Source organism: Vanellus vanellus (assembly GCF_965231255.1).
Source record: "Vanellus vanellus genome assembly, chromosome: 3".
In the NCBI taxonomy this organism is placed as follows: domain Eukaryota; kingdom Metazoa; phylum Chordata; class Aves; order Charadriiformes; family Charadriidae; genus Vanellus; species Vanellus vanellus.
Window position 1 is genome coordinate 20,637,455 of NC_138907.1, and position 25,128 is coordinate 20,662,582.

At 49.4% G+C, this 25,128-nt stretch overlaps 1 protein-coding gene and 1 long non-coding RNA gene across 2 annotated transcripts in view; both read right to left on the minus strand.

Moving 5' to 3' along the window:
• Positions 1-2,663: 2,663 nt before the first annotated feature.
• LOC309670487 lies at positions 2,664-8,268 on the minus strand. The gene is made up of 3 exons (XR_014269010.1): positions 7,425-8,268; positions 3,661-4,325; positions 2,664-3,574 (listed from the first exon to the last, which is right to left on the minus strand). It is a non-coding gene; the product is annotated as an uncharacterized lncRNA (long non-coding RNA).
• A 172-nt stretch (positions 8,269-8,440) lies between these two features.
• STUM (stum, mechanosensory transduction mediator homolog) overlaps positions 8,441-25,128 on the minus strand; it is a gene marked incomplete at its 3' end in the record, with an annotated part of 46,605 nt that continues 29,917 nt past the window's right edge. The window contains exons 2-3 of the mRNA XM_082481453.1: positions 17,136-17,315; positions 8,441-8,475 (exon numbers count right to left, since the gene is read on the minus strand). Coding sequence (XP_082337579.1) covers positions 8,441-8,475; positions 17,136-17,315 — 215 coding nt within the window. The remainder of the gene's footprint in view (positions 8,476-17,135; positions 17,316-25,128) is intronic.

The window sequence follows — 25,128 nt, forward strand, 5'->3', positions numbered from 1 at the left end:
CTCCACCGGTCCCCTCCTCTCTGCGCTGCCTGTCGGAAAGGCTGGGAGCCTAGAAAGCGAGGCCAGCCCTGCACCTGCTCTGGGTGGGCAGCAGATGCCACCGAACCCTGTGCCATGGTGCCACCTTCCCCCCTTCCCAGCAGGGAGAGGGGAGAGTCAAAGCACTGCGGTGGGCAGGAAACCACCCCGGGCAGCAGCGGCTGAGGGTCCATCATGGGCCGCAGGGTGCGCGAGGGACTACGCAGTGCCATTATAGCATAGGGAAATGTGCTCAAGGTTTACTCCCTGCAGCCTGCCATCACCTGTAGCAGTGCTGCAGCCCTCCAAGGATTTGGGGTTTTGATGGAGCAAGGGGCTGGCCCTTTCCCAGCAGGGCCGCAGGCACCCCGGGGGCAGCTGAAACCCGTCCTCTGTGAACACCGCCGGGGGTAGAAATGGGGTGATGGCTGCAGCCCTTGCTTTCCCGAGGGGCTGGGACGGCGAGTGTGAGGTGTCTTGCACAAAGGATGGTTGGTGTTGGACAAGTTGCTTGTGTAAACCCGCGTTTGCAAGGAGCCTCCTGCTGAGGTGAGGGATCCAAGCAGGGCCAGGTGAGGCTTGGCGGCCTGGAAACTCCCTGTGTGCCAGCGTTTGGGGTCAAAACTACCAGGTTGTGGACATTCCTATGAATGAGCAATTGCTTAGAGATTTTAGACCCCTGCTTGTCTCAAAAATGACCGAGGGAAGCCCTGACAAGTCTGGCTGGGTGCTCTCATGTTTCCCCACCGGCAGTGGCTTTGAGGAGGGAGCAGAGCAGTGGCACTTTGGGGTGTTGCAGGGAGCATGAAGTATGGGTGGTCAAAATGTGCAGATGTGTTTTGATGGGCTGTCGGCCCTTGCAGCAGAGCTGCCTCTCATGGGAAAGCTCCCCTGCGATGGCTCTACCACCTGCCAAGGTCCGCCCTGCTCGGGCGCGCATGGCCGAGCCCCCGGCAGTGCGAGGGCTGCTCTTGCATGGGGAGAAGGGATAACGTGCCTGGAATAATTTTTGAAGTGTTAAAATTGTAAAGAAAACCCAGGCAAGAAGGATTGCTGGTAAGTGTATGCACAGGGGAATGGCAGGGTGGCTTTTCCCCCTCCCTTGTCTCCATTCCAGAGTTGCAGGTAGGGCTGGTGAAGAGCCTTCTGCTCCCCTGTAAGGCTCTGGGTTGTTAATTCCTTAAGAAAGCCATGCCCTGGCCCCTGCCTCCTCTCCTCAGGTAATGCGGGTATGAGCTGGTGTCTACTGTATGCTCTCCACCACCCAGTTGGAGGAAGACCCATTTTGATCCAGGGTTGATGGGGTTTCTCCAGGCTATGTAAAGAGACTCTGCATTTCATTCCAGCTGTCCAGCAATAGAATATATTTAACTTTAAAAAAAAATTAAAAATAAATCCACAGTGTCAAAACACAGCAAGTCACAATGCAATACTCGGCGATATAAATAGGCATACAAATGGTCCTCTGTAACCCCTCAGTTTGGGTGCTGGCATGAAAATGAAAGGTGAACTTGCCATCGGGGTGCAAATGGCACAGGTGGGCATGCACCCATTCCCTCCATCCTAGCGTGGAAGAACCCAATACACCCAAGCATGGCCAAAACCAAGGAAAACCTGGACTCAAGCTGGTGATGAACAACTTATCCCCCTCCCAGCCTGTGGAGCAGTGTCTGTGTGTGGTGGGTGGAAAGGGGGGGGGTCAGGGTGGGATCGCTTGCTGGGTGTTTGGGAAAGTGCTGCCATCACGTCCAGGCAGTGCCAGTGGAGGCGATCTCCTGTTTTGATCCTAAGCCCAAATGTGCCATTCCCTCTGAGCTGCCTGTTGGAAGCATCATTAGAGCTGGAAGGTGTCTTGAGCTACTCTTGCCTTGTCGGTCCTAGAGTCTACGTGAAGCCTTCACATCCTGTTGCGCCATTTCAGTGGAGGGGATGGGGGTGGTGTTGCTTCTCTCTGGCCAGTGGGTGGGCGTGAGAGAAGCAGTTTTAGCAATTTTAGCCTGGTTCTAGTTATGCATACAGATGACAAAAGAAGGAAGGATGGCTTCTGGGTGGTACAGGCTCCTGTGGGATTCACTGTGACTAACCCTGCTTCAGCTGGTGTCACTGTTACCTGAGGTTTTACAGCACGCTGGTCCCAGGGGGGGATGGAAATGCTGAGTGCCAGTTTGGAAAATAAATTGCAGCACTGCCTGAAAGTGCATTATGTATGTAAGCATGAAGACAAGTCAGCTAGAAAATACAGGGGGGTGTTATCATGCCATGGTTATCAAGTGCGTGGGAAAAGCCATTGCTTTTTACTGGGAAGGATATCAGATCTAGGCAAGCTTATAGCTTTTCTTATGTCTAGGCTTTAAATGTCAATGAACTGTTGGTGGTGTGTTGTAGAGGGTGCAGTTTGGGTTGAATAGTAATAAAATACACTCTGGTTGGAGCGTATGCATGTACATGAACTGCAGGGTCATCCCAAAACAAGTAGGAGGCAACACACGGGTGGAATAAAACAGCCTCCCAGAGAATCATGAGACCGTGACTCTTCAGTTTCCTGTCCATGGAGCTCAGCGCAATAACCCCTGCGTCACGACGAGACTATGACAAGGGGCGATTTCCAGCAGAACTGAAAGATCTTTAATAAAATGTGCGACAGTCGATGCACGTAGGGAGGAACATGCGGCTTTGTCTCGGGAGGCACAGGATGCGGCACAGATGGAGGCACCTCGCATGTCTAACGCTCTCTACCACGTGGCTGCGTGCCGGAGCCGTTCCTGGCACAGAACCCCCCTGACTTTGCCGGCTGTGATTGCCAGGCACGTGTGCCACGGCTGAGAGTGACGCCGACCCCCCGGCAGCAAGCGCGGGCAAAGGGTCGGGAGGGTGGGGGCTGTCTGCCATAGCACCTTTTCCGTGGTAAGTATGGGTTTGGCAACACCAACGAATTTAGAAAAAAAAGTTAACATGCTCTGCATGGAAATGGTTGGGCTGACCCAGAATGAAACAGGTTTACAAGTGGCCACAAATTTCAAAAAGACATTTGGTTTAGTTCCTACCTGGAATTGCTTTTCACCAAGTAGTAAATCAATCAGCTGTTCAGCTCGGCTGGGTTCAAGTACCAAGGAACTATTTCATTAAAGCCCCTTTTTTTTTTTTTTTTTTTTTTGAGAAACCTGGTTTGCACAATCAAGAAGGAGCAGCAGAAAATACCATGTCGCTGGCAGATGGGGGTGAAGCAATTGCATTTATTCTTCGTTACCTGCTATCGCTCTTTAGCTGTAAAACTTGCATCTAAAACACCTATATTTATAAAGCGGAAGATGGCATCGGGACAGCCTGGTGCCATGCACCTTTGACCAGATCAAGCGTTTGCTGGCTGCCACCTCTAGCTGCGCTGGCAAGGAGGCAGGGGTCGGTTGGCAGCGGCGGTGCAGTGCGGTACGGCACGGTGGGTGCAAGCCGGGGGCAAGTTATCCAGCCCCGGTGTTGGTGGGCATCCCAGAGTGCATGGCCTCCCTCTGCAGCGCTCCGGAAAGAGGTGTAAAAGTGCTGGGTGATTAATTTGTCCCTAAAGAGAAAGAGAAGCATTGTTGATGGGGTTAAAGTGCCAAATCAGCACTCGTACCTGTGTCTTCACTGCGTGTCTCTTCTCACCAGTGCGTGAATTGTGGGCACCAGGCGCATCTCTAGGCTTCCCCTCAAGGGGATGGGCTCTGCCGGGTCTGTCCCTGGCACAAAGCTCTGGTCTCTTATGAAAGGAGGAAAAACAAGTCCGTGGCAGGGGACAAGGTTTAATGTTACAGATGGGACTGAGCAGGCTCCCCCTTGTGACCACTGAGGCTCGAAATCCCGTCTGTCCCCTCCGGCTTCCCCAGCCCTGCCCTGCCCGGCTCAGCCTCCGAGCTCACTGCAGCCCACGTCTGCTCACTACCTGCCGCAGGGAGACCTGAACCCGGGCTCAGGGGCTCGCCGTCGCCCGAGAGCATGCTGCTGTTCACATCTGGGCTGGGGGGAGTTTGGGGGTGCTGGTTTTAATCAGGACTATTGGAAGAAAACAGAGAGTTTTATGATCATTATTACTGCAGCGGAGCAGCTTTGGGGAAAACGGCATTTTCTTGCGCCCCAGTAGCAAGGCCAATCTATAAAGTTGCTCCTGTCCTAAAGAGGAGAGCGGGAATCTGTCTGGTGCTAATTAAGATCGGTTAAGCAAATCCCCCCCCAACAGACAGAAATAAGGCTTTTTGTCCTGGGTGTCCATTGGACAGATTTCAGAGCCTCTGGAGTGGTGTGTTGGCTGTTTTCTTGGCTTCCCCAATTTCCTAGAAAGGTCAAAAATAAGAAAAAATTTTTATAGAGCAAAACCTGAAATCCCACACCTCTCCTGCACAGCGGTGCCAGTGCCAAACTCCCTCATGCTATGAATGCAGCCAGCACACAGATGTTGCTGAAGTGATGCTCCCTGGAGCCCCATTGCAGTCCCAGGGAGGGCAGCATTTCCATACAAGCTCTTCCCCTACTAATGCAATTCTCTCATCCCCACTACGGCATGCAGACAGCACCAAGAGTGGCCAGAAAAGCCAGCAAAACCCTGCCACTTTTTGTTCCTGGGGGGAGGCTCTGATACAGGCACCGGGTCTCTGAACTTGTCTGAGCTGGGATGGGGTATCTGGTGCCGGTCTGACATCTGATGCCACAGGAGACACCACTTTGGGCAGTTTAATGCCCAGTAAAAATGTCGGCCTGTTTAACCCTTGCCAGACTCAGACTTCTTGTTGCACTGCTTGACCACTAAATATTTAAGTCCGGTCTTCTAAAAGTGAATCCATTTTCACAGGCACCAGAGTAAGTTGTTCTTAAGCCATGTTTGGCTGCTCCTGTTTCAGAGCTTCTGCACGCAAAGGCTCGGTTTGGTTTCTTTTCAACACCTCTACCAGCAGACCTTAGCTTGTCTGCAGAGGTTCCCGCACATCCATCCCAAGACCATGGCACAACTAACTTGATGCTCAGACAGCATTTGGAGTTTGCACTCCTGTTTTGGCAATTGTGAGGGGTAACCATTGCTCTTGGTCACTGTGCTTGCTGCAGCTGAGCTGGCAAGTTGTTTGGGTGGCTTACTGACTAGTTATAAACCTCAAAAAAAGAATTCCCACCAATCAGAGCAGCAGCTTATGAAGGTGTTTTCTAGCTGTGCTACTGATTCCCTGTTTGCTCCCGGTTAGGATCCTATTTCCCCTTATTTTCCCAGGTGGAAAATGAAGGATCACAGCTTCTCCATCTGGCAGTAAATGGTGAAGCTCGGTTCTGTAACATCCATACAGTCCTGCAAGCCACAGAGCTGCAGATGCTACAGCACAGGTCACTGAGCAGCCACCCTCTTAACCCGTCCTTTTGGTAGAAATGGTCAGAGTTGAAATTGTTAAACGTCATGAGCAGAAATCCTTTTGGTGATTGCTGTGGCAATGGTAATCTTGAGGAGCTCATCCTTTGGCTTTAATGCAGATGTCAGATGACTCTTGGGTTTCATCTTTCCATCACTGATCTACCAGGAGTTGATTTTTTTTTTTATTTTTAATTTTTTCTTCCAAAGTGCTGCTGTCTTGCAAGGCCCACCTTGGCAAAGCAAGGTAACCATGCCTCGCTGCAGCACAGCATCGTGGCAGGATAACTGCGCTGCTTTTTCTCTTGAGCACTTCCAGCCCTGGGTTAACAAGAAGCACTGACTGGTGCTTGTCTTCCATAAAAAATCCACTTCACCGCTGCCCGTGTTGTGTGGCTTGTGTCTCTCAAAAAAGTGGTATTTTTTCATCTGTCTTACTCTAAAATTACAAATAAGCAGCTTTCCTGTCTGCACTGTGTTATGGATGGATCTTTGCTTTCTGTGTAGCAGCCCAAAAAGCTGAGCTCAGCACCCCCATTTGGGTACAGGGTAGTTGCTAACTACACATTTCTGGCTGGCCAGAATAGCAGTACGAGCCACTGTTTAGGGTGTGAGGAAAGAGAAATGCAGCCTGAGTTATTCCTGTGGTTCTGCCATGGGTTTGCTTTGGAGTTAGGTAACTTAATCTTACTGCACACTGCTGTTTCTCAGCTGTACAACAGGGGTAGCGATGATAGGGATCATCTACAGGTGCAGGGGGTTACTGTTAATATTTGGCCAGGACCTGTGAAATATTGCTTTAAACTTAATCTCAAGGGTCTTCTACAAATCCATTTTACGTTGATTTGTTTCCTCTTGCTAACCATGTGCCACAGAGCTAGTTTGCACGTCTCCTATAGACTATAGGCACTTTAGGACATGTGCTCAGTGGGGCCTGTGCAGTTTTGCAGGCGTTTAGCCGAGCGTGTTGGCTCAGGGACACCGTGCTGAAACACCAGGTAGTGTTTGCCGCCACACAGAGGGAATGTCTGCAAAATACACTGCCCTAGCTGAGGTCTGGCTTGATAAATATGTGATGAGTTGTTTGTGTCGCCAATTTGCATCCTTATTATATGGGCTCCATTTCCTCTTCCAATTAAGGCTGCTGAGATCAGGGGAAGTGCTTGAGCCAGTGGTCTCCTGTCTCGCAGCGAAGGCTGGTGCTCCCAAGGCTCCTGACTCTCTGCCCCTTTCTCCTGTTCAGGCAGCCCAAAGCTTTTTGTAGCGCGCAGTCATCGAGGGGTGGGGTGAAAAAAGTTTGTCGTCAGCTCCAATGCCCGCCCTGGATGAGCTCGCATGGTTCGGACAGGTTTTGTCCCACCACAGCTTAGCTGGGAGTGTGGATTATGCTTTGTCTTTAGCTCTGGAGGAAGGACTGGGGGAGAGGCATTGGTTCCTGCTTTCCACAGGCTGTGGGCTCACAGCGAATGCGGGCATCGAGCAGGTAGGAAACAACAGGAGTTATTTTAACTGACAGGATCTGCTCTGCACGGAAAATGAAAACATGCCTTAAAAGCAAAACGACATGCCAGGAGAGGCCGGGAGCTTGTAGGGCAGTGGGGTTTGCTGCTGTCCCCTTGCCCACTGGCTGCGCCTCTGCAGGAGCGATGGGCTGGAAGCAGGTCTGAGCTTTGTCACACTCCTGCTTTTGGCAGCGAGTTTGTGTGAAGCTCCTCTCGATGGGAGGACCCTCCTGGGACGAGAGCATCAGCCCAGTTTTTCCCTCTTTCGGCAGGGCTCCTCCCGCCACCTTTTTGGAGCGGAAAAGCAGCCAGGTGCTGCCACCGGGTCCACCCCGGCTGAGCTCCTCTCGCCCTGCCAAAACACCAGCCAGGATCAGAGGGGTTGCTCAGCCTGGATGCCTAATTCGGCTCTGCACATTGTGCATTCACATCAAAAACACAGCCCTACCCCATTTGGCCATGGGCCTTCCAACCACGACCGTTACTGAGCACCCACCCGGTTAGCACTGGGTCGGGATCCTCGTGCTTTGGGCACTTACCCCGGGGGAGCAGAGCGGGGACACTGCTTCAGCCAGGAGCTCACGCCGCACTGTAAGGGCATCTGTTTCCAAAGCATGGAGATGCTGCCAGCAAGCCCCTTTCAGGGGGAGGGGAAGAGTCTCTTCTTTTTATTTTTTTTCCTCTTTTTTTTTTTTTTTTTTTGGCTCCTCTGGTATTGTTTTACACTAGAAGCTTTTGACAGCACATGGTTGTGCCCACCACCCTAGAGGCAGGGTGCTGTGGGGCTCCGGGGCACTGCACTGGTCCCTTGCTAGATAAAGTCTCCCCAGGGGCCGGCGGGAGGTCTGGTCTTCACAGGGTGCCAGCAGATGGAAGCAGGGGACGGCCCCGGTCAGTTCAGCAGTACAATACGATTTACAGCAAGCGCGTTTCTCAAGACATCTGCAAGGACAGAGCTTCGTTGAGCATCGTATATACACAGGCAGCGGAGGAGGCTGGGCTGAGCCCTCCGCTACCGCAAAGCAGTCAAGGATGGACTCTCAGGGTGGGGAAAAAGTACCACTGGTTTGGTTTTACATACTGTACAGATATCTATTAATAGTTCCTTGGCATTTGATGTTCACAGCCGGTTTCCTTTAACGGTGAGCGTCAAAAGGAGGCAAAATGTCTTCAGCTACTTCCCCCTGGGAGGAAAGAGAAAGCAGCATCTCCCGCTCCCCCGGCTCAGCTGCCTGCCCAGGTGCCACCTTTGCCAGGGGTGTCTCCTTCTCCCAGCACCTTCCTCCTCCTCATCAGCCGCCCACCATGTGCTTGCCGGGGCCAATCCTAACCCACGCCGTGCTTGCCCCATCTCCGCTGCTCAATGGGATCAGTGCAAGTCTCCGTCAGCTGCTCTGCACCTCCGCTCCGCTGGACGGGCAGATGATCCGGATTCAAACAGAAGGAAACAAAACAAAAGGAAGAAGAGAGACAAAGGGTAATGAAAAGGTCCGTGGCCCACAGCTGCCAAAGGAAATCTCTCGCCGTGTTTCTCTGACCATACTTGTCCCAGCCACTACAGCTGCTGTGGGATCCCCTGTTCCTTGTAGCCTGTGAGGAGGGAGGGGAAGGGAACATGGTTAGTGTTAATTCCTAACGAGGACCTTTGGTGAGGCTCAAGCGAGCCATGAGCCTAGTTTAGCAGGAGTGGCAAACCATGTGGGGAAAACAGGGGGGCTGCTATGTCCCCCCTTGCCGCCAGCCTGCCCCAGGGCAGGCTCAGCCCGGCGAGCCGCTCTGTCTTGCTCTAGCCAACACCTGCCCTGGGCAACCATAGGGTGCAACCACCTTCCTGGGCACGTTGATGAGGCTGCTGGTGGCCAGCCTCGTTGCTGCAGTGCCTGCCTGCCACTGTCCCCAGCACGGGCAGAGGCACGTCTGCTCCAAGAGGTTATAAAGGTGCAGTAGGTACTGACGGCCACCAATTCCAGTACAGCCCAATAACCTATAAACCTTTACGGAGCGTGTTTTTCTGCAGTGTAGGGGAAATGTATGCCCTTATATACTGCTGCAGAAACACCGCTGTTCCCCAGTGCTGACCTGGCAGCTTGCTGGTCATGCATCTGACACACTCGCATCTCTACTTGCAATCTACGTCTGAACCTCGTCCTTCCAGAGGACTGCCAGGCAGGAGGAGGCTGGTTTCCTCTACCTTTGAGTTCCCGTGCTGGCTTGTGCTAACAGAAGTCTCTGGCAGCAACCAATTCGCACTGCGGTTTGCAGAGGTGAAAAAACATCTCTTGGAGGAGAAGGGGGGATGCCTTTAATCACAGGGTGGCTTGTCAGAGTTCAAACACAGACCTTGAGATGCCTCCGTGGGCGATACTCGCACTGCTCCATTATGCACTTGCTTTGCTCCAGCCCAGCAGAATTACAGGGGCTTTTGTGGGGGTACAGCAGCCATCTGGTGGGACTGGAGAAAAAGCCTTCCAGCAGCAAAAGCAATTGCACTGGGAAACTGCCTGGATCCCTTCTCCTCCACTCCCTCTCCACTTCCCCCAGACGTGGGGTCTAATGCACCTCCCGACCGAGGCAGCAAAGCCCTTGGAGGAGGTTGGTGTGTGTTGGCTCATGCTTGGCCCTAGTGGATGCCAGGGACCCATGGGGTTGCAGCCACATGGATGCTGCAAGGGCTAAAGCAGCCTGTCCTGCTGGTCGTCTCAGCTCCTCGGGGGACTGGGGCCCCACTTTATTTGCCTTTCCATATGTAGTACATAGCGGTTGAGGAGAGGCTGCAAATCCCACAGGGGAGGGCTCCTGCCCCCAGCGGGCTAGGGTGCGGAAGGGCAATAGGAGAGCACCCGCAGCTCTTCTGCTGACGCAGTATAACAAGAAAAATCCTGTTGTTTTTTTTAACACTTTCCGAGGTGGTTGCAATGACAGCACCAGAAGCGTTACTTGCTTGCTTTTTAAGAGAAGCTGGGATTGTTACTACAATAATATCAATGCAAAAGATCTCCTTTTTAAACAAGCAACCAAACTGTCCTTACCTGCACTGCCTGCAATAGTGAAGATCTTTCAATGAGAAACCTTTTAAAAACCTGGAGTTTTTTTCTCTTTGTTTAAATAACTTAAGTAGCCTGTCATTTTTGTAGTTTGAATTTCAAATGAGTCTGAAATTTCATGTTAGAAAAATGTTTAACTCTTCAAACCTCTTTCCATTGATGCTTTTTAATGTTTCTTTCCAACTCTTACGTCAGGCTTTTGTCAGTCCCTTAAAAAAGCTGAACACAAAATATCAGTAAGTGCCACAACCTCTACCTTTAAGGGTCTTCTCGCTAAACTAAGAATTGGCCCTAGCAAATAAACTTTGCTGTGCTCTGGAAAATCCACGTGTACCCCCAGCCTTGGCAGTCTGGATCTCCTACTGCTGAATGAGCTAAGCAATAGAGGTGGAGATTAATGACACTTAGCAGCACATATTACCCTGCACTGCATTGCTGCCCATCGTGTGTAGCTGAACGGAAAAACTCTCACCTCTTTCAATCAGCTTTTTCTAGCTGATTTCTTATACATTTATGTTCTAAGTGTGAGTCAGCTCTGAAGGCAAGATGAGCTGGCTGGAAACCTGTCATATGGGCTTGTCTATAGCATTGGTTTAATTTGTTTAGGGAACAGTGAAAAAACAATAAAATAACAGAAACCAACCAACCACATGGACTAGAGAGTTGAGGCATGCCATAAATCTTTAGCTAAATTAAGCAAGCTAGGTTATGCTTACAGTAGCTTGTGTACACAAGCTTGTTGCTTGTGTAGCCATGCCTTTTATTGAGGTATAATAGAAATCCTTTCGGTCCTGCTATCAGTTGTGAAGCTGGCTGGAAGCCAGTTACAGTGGCCGAGGCTGTATGTCTCTGTACAAGATCAAAATAAGCCAAAAGATGACCTGTCCTATGCTAAAGTTATTTATTAAAATACTTCAGACTTAACTTATTAAACAGTTTATATATGAAAATACTTTTGCATTTCTTGCATAGGAATAGCTATTCTGTATGATGCAGCTTTATGTTAGTGAGCCTGCAGTACAGTTAAGGTGCAGTTCTGTAAAGCAGATGGGTCTGGGATCAAGATTAAGTTGGTCTGAGTATCTCTGCACAAAATCACTGATTTAATCAAGTTTGCTTGAAATTGCACTTCTGTAAACCACTGCAAGTAAGATTCAGACAAAAAGAAACCAGTCTGTGCACAGGCTGTCCTACCGGGACTGGGTTTGTGCAGAGGGTGGCCTTAGGATGCTCTCGATGCTGAAACGGGTCCCTGCCCTGCTCCGAGGGTGCCCTTGGGGCAGCCTGAGGGGCATTTCAACGCTGGGTGGAGAACATGTCCACAGGGCTGTGCAGTCACAGGACAGACACAGAGGCAGACGGACACACACACGTACAGGCACACGGCTGGACTCGGGCTGGGAGCAGGCAGCGCCGGCCAAAGTGAATCCCGCATGGCTCACCCCCGCCGAGCGCCTGCTGCTCTCTATGGGGAGCTGCCACGGGGCATGAGGAGGAGGAGAGGAAGAACAGAAACAAACTTACCTTGTGAAACTTTGATGGTGAACAAAAGGAGGCAAAGCAACATGAAAGAAAGAGAGAGGGAGAAATGTAACTGTAGACGATATATCCAAAACACATGGAGAACCAAAAAAGAACGAACAAATCGGGGCTGCAGAGTAAACAGAGAACAGCTGCTCTACTACCGGACGTTCACAACAGGGCTAAATGTTATTCAAAATCTTTGTACTTGCAGTGGATTGTTTCATTTGGGGCTCTTGCTTAAGGAGGATGGGTGAATTCTCATCTGCTTTCCAGCTCACCAGCCCCAAACCAGACAGGCTGGACGGACTGACACCTCCAAGTGATGCTTGCACAAACGCTTTCCTCCGTGACATTGCTATTTCATGGGTTTCACTGAAGGGGAACCTCTGAAGGAAGGCAGCAAACAAGACATCATGGCATGCCAGTCATGGCTCAAGAGCTGGGAAAACTACACCTGACAGCTTTTTGGCAGTTTTGTTGCTGAGTTTGCTCGTGCCCACAGATAACTCACGACGACAGTGTGCCTTAGCCCAGCTGGGTGCTGCAAACCCTGGCAGTATTTAACATTTCTACAGTATTTTAAGAACCTATCCTACCACAACATTTGGTAGGAAACTGCAAAAAAGGGTATTTCACCTACTTTCCTTAGGTGTAGTTTGGGGGATGGCTCTATTTAGATTTTACAAAACATAGTGGCTCTGAGAGGGCAATTTGTCCTCGGAATTGTCTTCATCTCACGCAGGGTTACCAGCTGTTTAGGGATATTCTTCTCTTCCAAGTCTCTCAGAAGCTTTCTGTTCTCTTTCCTTCCCAGGGCAGCTGCATTACCTGCCCTAGCAGGGGCCCTGCAGAGAAGAGAGGCTCAGAGATGCTGTCTAAATCCCTCAGAACCCGAGCGTACAGTAACCACGCAATCATCTGCTGCTGCTTCTGGCAAGGTCTGAGCGCTGTAATTAGCAAAGGAGTGACAAGTGGACAGCATGATTACAGGTAATTTCTTACTACTGGGCGGCAATCAGTCCTTGAGAGTGGGCTGCCCACTGCAGAAGCGGGGACTGGGGCAGGAGTCCCCATCCTGTGAAACCACACAGGACCTTTGCTCGTTCACAGGCGCAGCCACGCAACTGGTTAATTCAGAGGCCAGAAGCTGAGTGAGGGCTTCCTTCAGAAACCAGGCTTGACTTCTTGGCTGTGTTCATTAGAGGCACAACAACATCTGGACAAACAGTCCCCAATTTCTGTCCTCTATGCCACCTCAACGTGACATTAGTATATTGACTACTGTGTTATTTCTGTCAAGAAATGGCACAAAACCTTTTACGAGCTCTGAACAGCTACGGAGTGCCTGGAAAGGCCGTTCCTCTGCGTTCGTTCCGCACGGCACTCATTGCAGCTAATGAAGACGTGTGCTGCGTGGGCTGGGGACAAGGTGTGCCTTTACTGGAGGGAAACTTGCCTGGAAGGCCTTAGCAGGCTCATTTTCCAGTTGGCCTTGGCCAGCTAATTAGCTCTGTTCTGCTGCAGCTCCGTGTGAGGGGTTCGAAGAGAGCACGGTATGGCAGTGCTGCCCACCAAGGGCAGCTGGATGCTTGCAGCCAGCACTGGAGAGTCCAGAAGCTTTTTTTTTTTTTTTTTTGCAAAAGAATTAAGTGCTTCTTTTTAATCTACCTTTGCCTTCAGACAGCAGGTAAACTGAAGGATGGTTCCCAAAGCCATATGGCTGCTTAAAGAAGATATCCATGGCATTTAATGGGGCCAGCTGGCAATTCGTTTAAATTAGCAGTGAAAATGCCCCATGCCATTGTGCTGCCAAAAGTAATTAAGTGTGACAGTAAAACTGCATTCAATTAATCTTCCTTCTGGGATATATCCTGCTAGATGGCACCTTAAAGTAGATGAGCACTGGATGGGACCTTTTGAGGTCAGTCAGTCTCCTCCCGTGTCCCACCTTGCTCCTGACAGATATGGGTCTACCCGCTCTTGGGGTTCTCCGGTGACAGAGAGGGCAGATCCTGCCATGCCACCTCTTCAGCATTTTGACCTTACTGGAGGGAAAATGTCTCCCAGTTTCCACACAGATCTTTCCTGCTATTATTTAAGTCTGTCTGAGGCTAAACTGCTCCTCTCTCACATTTATTAGCCCACTGAGCCTTTTGATTGCCCACTGTCTCACGGTCCTCTGGACTCTCTCCAGGTTCTCCACGTGAAGTACAGACTCCAAAGGTGGCCACAAGCCTCGCTGCAGCTTTATGTGTGCCGAGAAAGGTGAGGGGACCAGTTTATGTCCTACAGGCTCTGCTCCTACCTGCCTGGGCGGTGTTTGTTCCCTCCGCAGCAACGTACTCCTGTGCAGCCTGTGACTCACTGCAGCCACCACATCCTTCTCTGAAAAACAAGTTGTTCCCTAGCTTGTATTTATGCAGTTGATTAATCCCTCCTTAGTGTCTTGGACTTGTCTCTACTGAACAGCATTTATTTATTTTTCCAGACTGTTTCTTCGATTTGCTTGAATCCAGACGCTGCCCTTGCTGTGCCTGCCACCCTTGCAGCTGCTGGGGGTGCGGGGCTGGTAAGCCCCTTCTCCAGTCCATCAACAAGCCATGAATGAAAATACTGAACACAGATGAGTTCAGTGGGGACCTTTCAACACACTTCTCCTTCTATCTTTCAAGTTCAGGAAAATACATTTAGAGAACAGCTCTTAAGGACGTTTTCAGCAGGCCACATCTCCCTGGCTTGCTGGTAGGAACGCTGTGCGAGATGGTGTCGGCGTCTGAAAGTCAGGAGGGATGGCTGACCACTGCTGCTGCTCACAAAACCAGTCCCTCTGCCGCAGAAGGGAATCAAGCCAGTCTGACACAGCTTGCTCTGGACAAACCCAGACTGACTGCTGCTTTGTTTCTTTTTATTTTCTACATGAATGCAAGTCACTTGTTTCATTACTTCTTCCAGGAATTGAAGTATACCTGATTGGCCTATAATTCTTCTTTTCCCCTTGTTAAAGACAGTATGACATCATCCCCAAAGCTCTCCCCTCAGAGCAGGCTCCTGCAGGGTTTCCCTTTAATGGCTGAGTATTACCATTAGAAGGTGAAAAACGGTGATGACCATCCCTACCTCCCACCCAGCTCTCTACCAGCTGATATACAGGCAGGCCCTGATCCAAGGACTAAGGAACTCATCCCTCAGGAAAAGCCGGAGCGGAGTCCCCCAGCCCTGGCTGCTTCCCACCCTTCTCCTTGCTGCTGGCCACCCTCAGCTTAGACAACACCCACCCTGCCCTGCCTCTAGCCATGAAAATCATATGGAATCAGCCATTTCACAGCAAGGAAGACTAGAGCTGGGCAGCGGCTTCATGGTTTTTTAACTCTTCCCCACCTAAACACAGATTCGAGTTGCAACAGCGTACAATTTCTGTCCAGTGCATCAAATAGTTTCTGTTTGCACACAAACAAACCCCAACCAAAGCAAAACGTTTCCTGGCAGTGTTTTTAAATGAAATTGTCCTATTTCTTGCATTTGAAACATTGTTTCATTTTTAAGCTATTACTTTTTTTTTAACATGAAAACAAAACATAAAAAACCAAAACACTTCAGGTCTGGCGGGCTGTTTGATCCAGCTGGGAGCAATTGATCAATTCTGTTCTTTGTTTTGATTGAAAAATGAGTTTTTTCTTTTATTTTCCATCAACCAAGAGTTGCTTTATTTAGCCATTATTTTCTCTGCATTGTAAGTAAAATTAAACCCCAGCTAAATGAGACAGCAAGAAACTGCCAAGGGCTGCAACTTGTCAGATGATATACAGCTGGTTAACATGAGACATTGACTCCTCTTAACCTCCTCGACTGGGCTGGGTTGAGATGTTGTTACTGTGGTGTGGGACCTCCTGCCTTGGGCATCCCCAACACGTGCTGCTCTCCCACCCTCTGCCTCCCAAACTGGTGGGGTCCAGCCAGGCACGGGGAACAGCTTCGGGGAGGTACTTCCAAGCTGTGTATCTTTCCCCAGCAACCAAACTGGAAAACCAGCAAGACCCTCCTGAGCCCCAGCCCCTCTATCCGAGGACATACATGAACAGGACTATGAAGAAAAGCAAGTCATGGTTTCAGCTGTAGCTCTCCAGCTGGACGAATGCTTTCCTGCCTCTCCCCACAATTGCAGAACTGGGTCTGCCAGGCAGCGTGCCGTGCACGGAGGCTGTCCAGCAGAGGAACAGCAGAAGAGCATATGGTTATGAACACATAATTATGGGATTACACACAAATCAGGCAGGTTCTTAAAGACAAACCACAGATGTACATCAATTCACATTTTATCCTCAGAAATAACTCGGGCTACCCCTGATGTGCAGGTACATCTGAGACGAAACTTGGCAGGTGGTTTGCAGGGAAAAACGAAGGGCAGTGCTGCCTTCGTCCTGAGGAAAGCCTTTTGCCTTGCTTATGGTAAGGTTTTTAATATTCATTGTTTGCTCTGTGTGGGAATTGCCCTTAACTCAGCCTGTAAATTGAAGCTGACTCAGAAATTAGCAGGTGGTTTGGTGAGAGGGTTTAACCCCCAAGTTTGGCAGCTGAAGATGTGCACTGGTTTCCTGCTGGTTTTGTTTTTTTTTTTTCACTTTCATCCATTTAATATTTAGGCAGGTGATTGGCAATTTCCTGAGATCCTCTCTTCTCCTCTGTCATGCAGCCACAGATGTCATCAGCAAAGATGACAAAGTTGAGCCCCTTCAAACCAAAAGGCGAAAGCTGCTGGTAAGATGTCCTTCAGGAGAAGTGCTCGCTTTGGGAACTGCCTGCCCTGCCAGCCTGCAGATCTCAGACGTGTCTGGTTTGGGGCCAGGCCCACCGGCCTCTCCCAGCCTTTGGAAAAGGAGTGGGGTCTTGCAGACGCAATCAGCAGTGTGAGTTACGAGGTGAGGCTGTCACCTTTATTCTCTGCAATATGGCAGACAGCAAAAGTCTTTAGCAACTAAAGTCACAGAGCTTGTATTCTAGAAGAGTAATACACAGTTAACTGAGCGATCTAAATTATGTATGTATAAAAAAGGAGTCCTCTCTTCTTCTCCTAGACTAATGTTTCAGACCCTCCTTAAATGGCTTAAGGGAAATCCTTCTAGGAATAACTAAACAGTCTTGTTCAGCCAAGAACTTGGTGAAACATGAAAAAAAGCTTTTGGGTAAATGTATTCTGGGGAGGAAGGAAGGTCCAGGAGAGTCCCCAGGGCTTTTCTGGGAACAGCTGGCCCCGCGTGCTCCCTGGGAGCAGAACTGGCCTCGTGGGAAGGTCTTGCTAACCAGAGAGATGCAGCCAGAGTTGCCAGAAAGGGCTTTCTCATTCAAACACGCATACGGGTGTGACCAGGGCAGAAGGGGCTCCAGGCAGCAGAGTTCACAGTGCTGGAGGCCTCACTCCATCCTGCACTTCTCATTTTATAAAGGGGAAAGGAAGACCCTAACCCACATGGTGGCATGGGAGGCTCTTCCAGATGTGTCAGGGGCCCATCCCAACTGCCTCCCATCAATTCCTCTGCCTAGGGTGTTTCTCATGGACTTGTAGAGCACATCCTGTGGCTCTTCATCCCTACAGCGCAGTCTGATGGCTTGTAGGGGTAATTAGCTGGGACCCAGCAACATGGACACGGAGGAGAGAAGTCAGGAGAAAGAGTGCACTGTACTTACTTGCAAGGATGACCATGTCCATCCCCCAAAATATACTCATAATCCAGCCAACCATCACGATCGCTGTCAGGATCTGAATCAGAGCAGCAGCAATGTTCAGCCAGAAGACACAACACATATGCCTGTCGGGGAGGTCGGTCCGGGCTCCACACAGCACGGTGAAAGCAGATACAAATGTTCCTAGAGAGAGAGCAGCAACAAAATGCCCAGTGAAGACCACAGCTTTGTGCCAAATTCCTTCTCTTGGGCCCACTTCTCATATCATCCCACTTCTTGTGCTCTCACTAAAATGCTGGAAAGCTGGAAGCACTTTACAAGAGGACAGATGTAATCCCTGGAGCCCCCAACATAAGAAGGACATGGACCTGGTGGAGTGGGTCTAGAAGAGGGCCACGAAGATGATCACAGGGTTGGAGCACCTCTCCTATGAAGACAGGCTGAGAGAGTTTGGGTTGTTCAGCCTGGAGAAGACTCCGGGAAGACCTTATAGCAGCCTTCCAGTATCTGAAGGGGACCCACAAGAAAGCTGGAGAGGGACTTTTTACAAGGGCGTGTAATGATAGGACGAGGAATAATAGCTTTGAGCAACCTGGTCTAGTGGGAGGTGTCCCTGCCCATGGCAGGGGGGTTGGAACTAGATGATCTTTAAGGTCTCTTCCAACCTAAACCATTCTGTGATTCTATGAAATGGAGGCACAGCCATATCTCACTCAAACACACTACTGTCTCTCACTGAATTACACTGATATGTATACTTGAAAACCAAGAAAGAAAAAACAGTCTTTGAGTTTTAGCTCCTTCTCCCCCTTCCCCCACCCCAGTAACCACTTATGCACTGTAGGCAGTTTACAAGGGAATGCTTTGTGTCTGTGGAAATAGCAGTCCACCTTTTTTTCTGCCTGCTGGCTCTCCCTTGGAGAGAATATTCACTCCACAGAAGCTGTAAAAGGGAAAATTGCACTCAGAGCTAGAGCAGGACTGGTTCTGGAAAGCTGTAGGGCTCTGGCATGTCCAGCAGTCTGTTACTATTCACCAATACTGCCCTAGAAGGGACATGCACATGCACAAAAAAAGGGCTGTTAACGAGCAACTGCATCTTTGCACAATGCTTTACCCAGTCGCAAACTGCTACCTGAGAGCATGTTTTTAACAAAGCAGAAGCAGCTAAACCAGTGCTGGAGCCAGGCGACCTGGTGTTGCAGCCCTTGGCTCTGCTTGAGACCAACTTACAAAACTTGCAAATGCCCTTCAGGCTTCCTAAAACCATTCAGATGAAGGATCTCACTGATGTATGAAAGTTAAAGCTGGGGGAATAAAAACTATGCCACAGAAGCCTTTAGAAAAATTCTTCTTGAATTTCGGAGCTTATGTCCTGGGCCCACGGCTAGCTGAAACCTGCAGCTCTGCCCCACAACCAACCTGCAGAAGCACACAGCACTGGCAAAAAGCAGAAGAAACTGTTTCTGACCCCTATCACAGTATCACAGTATCACAGTATGCTAGGGATTGGAAGGGACCTCAAAAGATCATCTAGTCCAATCCCCCTGTCGGAGCAGGAACACCTAGACGAGGTTGCACAGGAAGGTGTCCAGGCGAGTTTTGAATGTCTCCAGAGAAGGAGACTCCACAACCTCCCTGGGCAGCCTGTTCCAGTGCTCTGTCACCCTCACTGAGAAGAAGTTTCTTCTCAAATTTAAGTGGAACCTCTTGTGTTCCAGCTTGAATCCATTACCCCTTGTCCTATCACTGGTCGCCACTGAGAAGAGCCTGGCTCCATCCTCATGACATTCCCCCTTTATATATTTATAAACGCTAATAAGATCACCCCTCAGTCTCCTCTTCTCCAAACTAAAGAGACCCAGCTCCCTCAGTCTTTCCTCATAAGGGAGATGCTCCACTCCCTTAATCATTTTAGTTGCCCTACGCTGGACTCTCTCCAGCAGCTCTCTGTCCTTCTTGAACTGAGGGGCCCAGAACTGGACACAATATTCCAGATGCGGTCTCACCAGGGCAGAGTAGAGGGGAAGGAGGACCTCTCTCGATCTGCTAACCACCCCTCTTCTAATACAGCCCAGGATGCCATTGGCCTTCTTGGCCACAAGGGCACAGTGCTGGCTCATGGTCATCCTGCTGTCCACCAGGACCCCCAGGTCCCTTTCCTCTACACTGCTCTCTAACAGGTAGCTCCCCATCCTATACTGGAACCTGGGGTTGTTTCTGCCCAGATGTAGGACCCTACACTTTCCCTTGTTGTATTTCATTAAGTTATTCCCTGCCCAAATCTCCAGCCTGTCCAAGTCTCTCTGGATGGCAGCACAGCCCTCTGGCGTGTCAGCCACTCCTCCTAGCTTAGTGTCATCAGCAAACTTGCTGATAGTACACTCAATTCCCTCATCTAAATCATTAATGAATATATTGAATAATATGGGCCCCAGTACCGACCCTTGAGGCACTCCACTGGTTACCGGCCTCCAACTGGACTCTGCCCCATTGACTACGACTCTCTGGCTTCTCTCCTTCAGCCAGTTCGCAGTCCACCTAATTATCCGGTCATCCAGTCCACACTTCCTCAGTTTAGCCATGAGGATGCTGTGGGAGACCGTGTCAAATGCTTTACTGAAGTCAAGGTAGACCACATCCACCGCTCTGCCATCATCCATCCACCTCGTTATTTCCTCATAAAAGGCTATGAGGTTGGTCAAGCATGACTTCCCCTTGGAAAAGCCATGCTGACTGCCCCTAATAACCCTCTTATCCTTGATATGCCTTGAGAGGGCACCAAGGATAAGCTGCTCCATCAGTTTCCCAGGGATGGAGGTGAGGCTGACTGGTCTATAGTTACCCTATATGTATACCCTCTATAATGTATGAGGTGTTGGCTGGAAGATTCAGTCACCTGATCTTAGTGTGCATTTCAACACCTCTTATCATTATGAATTGTCTTTGGTTTGGTTTTTGGTTTTTTTGGTTTGTTTTTTTTTTTTTTTAGTATAGATAGATCTTTGCCAAGGTAAGTACAAAGATGTAATATGAATTTTACTCGATAATGTAGTTCTATGAAATGGTTTCCTTGATGAATATCCAGAATTAAAAATCCTGCAGCACGATGTCCAGTTTTCTACAAAAATTGTCCTTTTACCTTTCAAAGAATGGAAGCCTACAAACGACCTGTAAGATGTGAATGAACAAGCTCATCTCTGGTGCGCAGAAGTGCCTTGTTGAACTTGGGGGAAGGAGGGACTCCCTTGGTTTGGCTGAAGGCAGGGAGGAAACACTCAGTTTACACACTTCCAGAAGACCTCACCAGACAGAGAGAGCAGCAGGATCTGGTTAGGAGCAAAATACCCTTTTGTCCTGCATTGCCAGGGTGGTGTAAGAGATAATCTCCTCCATCGCTGCCTCTTCTTCAGTGGGTCACAAGGAGAACAGGCAGTTGAGATGCTGAAATGCTGGGGAGGGTTGGCTACAGCCCATTTTTAAACTCACTATCCTCTGCAGGCTTCAACTCCAGCATCTTCCTAACACTCCACCAGCTCCTAAAACCCCACTCGTCTTCCTGCCGCTGGCTCAAGCTGATTTTGTACTCCCACCCGCTCCCTTTGCCCACGCTGAAGCCAGGCGTGGAGCAGCCACGGAGCAGTACCCCGGCGGAGGGCAGTGGGTGAGCGCTGCTGGGGTGGTGGAAGGCAGCCCTACGGCACAGCATCACCGGCAGGGAGAGGGCCAGCATCTTCTCGCATGTGAGAAATCCCCCCGGGCTTCATCCTCTGACTGCTAGGCTTTCACAAGCAAGGTTTCACCCCCTTATCCACCAAAACAAAAGGGTTTGCAAAGAGGAAAAGGGGAAATCATTTTAATCCCAAAGGATGTTGTGTAAGTCTCCCCGTTACTTGTTAAACTAAAGGCTGCCTTTTGCTCTGTGACTTTGTCCTTTTGTGTCCTCCATGGGGGATTATGTGAGATCTCTGCCCCGCTTCACCTGCCTTTTTTTTCCTTCATAGTTTCTCCAAAGCAGAAGGAAAGCTGGAATATTCCCCCACGCTTCCTGAAACTGTTGTCTGCAAAGTTACACCACAGCACTCTCTGAGATTAAATATGGATTGAGGCAAGATCAGAGGCTGGGTGTTTACATTTTCCCATCAGGATGCAAAATCTTGCCAAATGGAAATGCATGTCTCTTTTTAAAATGGAAATTAAAATCTTCCCCTCTCGCCCTACCTTTAACTCTTCTAAGATGTGTTACAAAAAAGGTCATAAATGAGCAATAATTCTTAAGCTACAGCTTCAAATCCTTCCAGGGAAGCTTTTAAGATTTTTACATCATTAGAGTGAGGTGCTGAATTAGCTAATTAATCCCCTAAACACCACAGTGACTAAGCTAATGTCTAGTCCTATTCAGAAAGGAATAAAGCGGACAGAGCAGTTAAGTGTCCTTCCCTGGACCGGGAATTGATACAGAAGCTAGGATTAAAATCTCATGAACCTTGGCTTCCGAGTCCCCCTTCAGGCCACTTTCCTACGCACGGGAGCCAATTCATTTTCCAATGACAGTGCATTTTCTTTATTAACTATGATTAGCTAATCTTTGGGAGGTTCTTGGCATTTTTAAATACGAGACTTGAGATATGCCAGCAGACATAAGATGTAAGTATTTTTCCTATAGTCCACATATGCTTTAAAATGTGAAGCAGAAGAAAGAGTCTCAAATGCATTTGCCAAGGTAGATGTTTTCCCCTTAAGAAGCCATCGTAGTTACACATCGCCGAATATGGAAGCGTTTGCATCTGGAAGCAGAGGAGGAGGAGGAGGAGGAAGGCAAGCAAGCTGTATCTGCTGATACTGCCTGGCTGCATCAGAGCCGGGGCACCGAACGATTTCCCTTCCTGACCAAGCGTTCAGACACTTGAATACCTATAGCCTAGAAATCATAAACTTGGTAGGCAGACTGCAGCTGGGATGATGTTGGCCAAATAAATCAGCTGTCTAAAAAGGTTTCAGGCTGTGAGTGTTATCAGCAAACACAAACTGCTAACTTTGCAAGCAGATGTAAACTAAAAGCCCCTACAGCTATGCCACAAGATAAGTAAATTATACCAGGCATTTCTCACAGCTTCCCAATGAAAAATACCTAAAATGCAGTAAAATCTGGGATTATTTTAAATTGTGAATTAATACAGCCTCTTTGGGGACAGAGGGGAGGCGGTGGAGAGAAGACATCCTATGCTACCTAACAAGTCTGTTCAGCCTCATGGGGCACCAGGGCCCATGGCAATGATGTGGGTGAGCCATACAGCCCACCTGGCACCCGGAGCCAGCAAGTACCAGGGGCTGGGCAGAGGGACGGGTGGGAGCTGAGGTTCACCCTTCTGGAGCGGCTCTGGGGCAGAGTGTGAAGGTGCCATGTGCAGCAAGGCTGGGAGGGGATGGGAAGCCAAGCTTGCTCTTTCAACTCATCTCATCTCATCTCACTTGGGGCAGTGTCAGCCAGCCAGGGCACCGTGTGCTGTTTTCGGCAAGGGAAGAAAGCCTCTGGGAGCCTGTGTTTGCTTTTGCTGTCAGCAGAATTGGGGTATTTTTAGATTACACCAGTAAATATGGAAGGCTTTTTGTTTTCAACAGTTTAACCCATTGAACACAAAGGGGATGTGATATCTGTAGGACAATACTATAAAGGGAGAGACAAAGGAGGGGCTTTTGCTGTCCTCTCTGGTTTATTGTCACGCAGGATAAAGTCCCCTCTCCAGCTTATGCTGGTACCCTGGCCACCATGGCTTTCCCAAGAGCATCACCTGATGGTTACTGGCCTCACAGAATACACCAAAATATCATGACAGAGGAATGGCGTGGGGTTTTTCTCCTAGGGGAAAAACTCATGCCCTGGAGAAAGCTCTCCTGTGTTACTACTTCGGGTCACTCATCCGGGGTGGAGGAAGACATGAGGTCAAGCCCATGGCCTGTCCTGAGCACAGTCTCCTCTATGCTATTTGAGTGCAGCAGTGACTGCCTTATGGAATATCTTAAGCTGCATGAGAGAAGTTTTTCTCTCCTGTTTGTGCAAGAAAACCTGTCCTGGGCACTTCTGCTAGAGCTTCAGCCAGATGTGGAGCCTGGCACGTTTCATGTGGAAGACCTGGCTGTGAGTAAACTTCTGATGGCACCTTCCCAGAAACATCAGATGTGAGAGCCTGGTTGGAGCCAGGGTGCAAAACAGAGGGAGACAAGACACCAGTGGTCACAGTGTAAGTAATTTGAGCACACAGGCAACTTGTTAGTGGGGTTCCCACTGACTACCAGATATCTGAAACTTCACAACGGAAAACATCTCTGCTGCAAGGAAATCACATCTGATGACCTGCCCTGTTACAGGTGGAGGAATAGCAGAAACCCAAATTACTGCAGTCAGGGGCAGCATGCAAAGCTGATGACGATCATGGTTCCTACCCTATAAAAACCTGGAGCCAGGGAGGGGCTGGGAAACACCCCTTCCTCTTCCCCAAGCCTGAAGTTATTTAAGATGTTCCTCTATAATGTTGGGAGTAAATAAGGCAGTGGGATGGTGCCTTCTTTCTTGCTCCCAGAAGGAAAGATGAGACTGTATCATCATGCTGGAGCACAGCTGCAGGTAAGCACAGGCAAAGATGGGAAGGAGAGGGGAATGAAATTTGAGGTGTCTGTGGGAGCAAGGAAGGCTGTTGAAGTGACAGTGGGAGATGTAGTTAATGTGTGTATTTTGTGGGGATGAGATGTACCTGAGTAGCTGTATTGTGTCAGGGGAGTGCTCTGTGTGGGGACACGTCTGATGTGCCTTTGAATTTTTTAAGTAAAATGATTATTAGCTGTCATTAAACAGTGTTGGCAGGTATATAAGGCAGATGTTGTGGATGTGCTGAAAATTCATGAGATGTGCTGGTTCTTGCTTCTCTAAGTCAGAAAAAAAAAACGTGAGAAAGGTAGTAAGGATTGCATCCATATCACAGTGAATGTGGTGTTTACTGGTCAAGACATCCTTGGGTCTGAAGTGTCCTGAACTCATTTTTATACTCTAGTTTGAACTGTAAGGAGTTGTTTCAGTTGTGGAGGCCTTTCCTCCTTGGCACTGATCAAAACGTGAAGCTGTAGGTCCCTGGATTATGATGAGGGAAAGAGAACTACTAAAACTTGCCCAAGAAAGGGCTATAGCAGTGACTGCTGATGCTTAAAGCCCTCTGCCTAGGTGGGTAGAGCTGTGCTATGGAAAGGATGCTATTAATAACATAATAAAATGAAGTTGCAAAGCATTAACACTGAGGCTGACAATCTGCTGAAGTTTCCTAAAGCAGAGAATTGTTTGTGTCTTTGTGGAAAACGGATACAAAGTAAAAACCCCTGGAAGTGTTCTGGGCAGCAATGAGTCCTCACCAGTGTCCTCATCTCTACCTGGCTGGAACTCACTAGGGCTTAGGCTGCATCAAAGAGACTTTGCCAGTGTAGGTGTATCATGTAAACCTTTTGAGAAAAGAGCGCTTTCTTTCCAAGGTTACTGCAGCTTTCTGAGCAGAAAAGACTGGTTCACAAGAACACTTGATGTGCCTGCGTGTGATCTACTATGGCTCTCGCAGTTTGCAGGTACAGCACTCTTGTCAGGGTCTCTGCCTCGCCTCGTCCTCCCATGGCTTCCTCGGAGAGCTCTGACTGTGGGCAGGGGGCATGCAGCGAATCTCTCTGGTTTGCAGCTAAAGCAGATGTGCGGCAGGCCTGGAGGGTGTCTTCCCGAGGCAGCTAACCCTTCTCAAGTGCCTGGGCCTGGCTCCATGGCCAGATGTGCTCCTTTGCCAGGAGGTGTATTCCCACTCAGAAGGCACTCGCAGCAAGCACTGGAAGACACCAACCCACTTGCCATTCAGCCCCCTTTGAAAATAGGTGCACACAACTACAGCTGCACTCCTGGAGCAGAGCATCCAGCTGAAGTGCCTGTGACATTCTCACACTGAGCAGCTTGGGAGTGTTGCTGCCA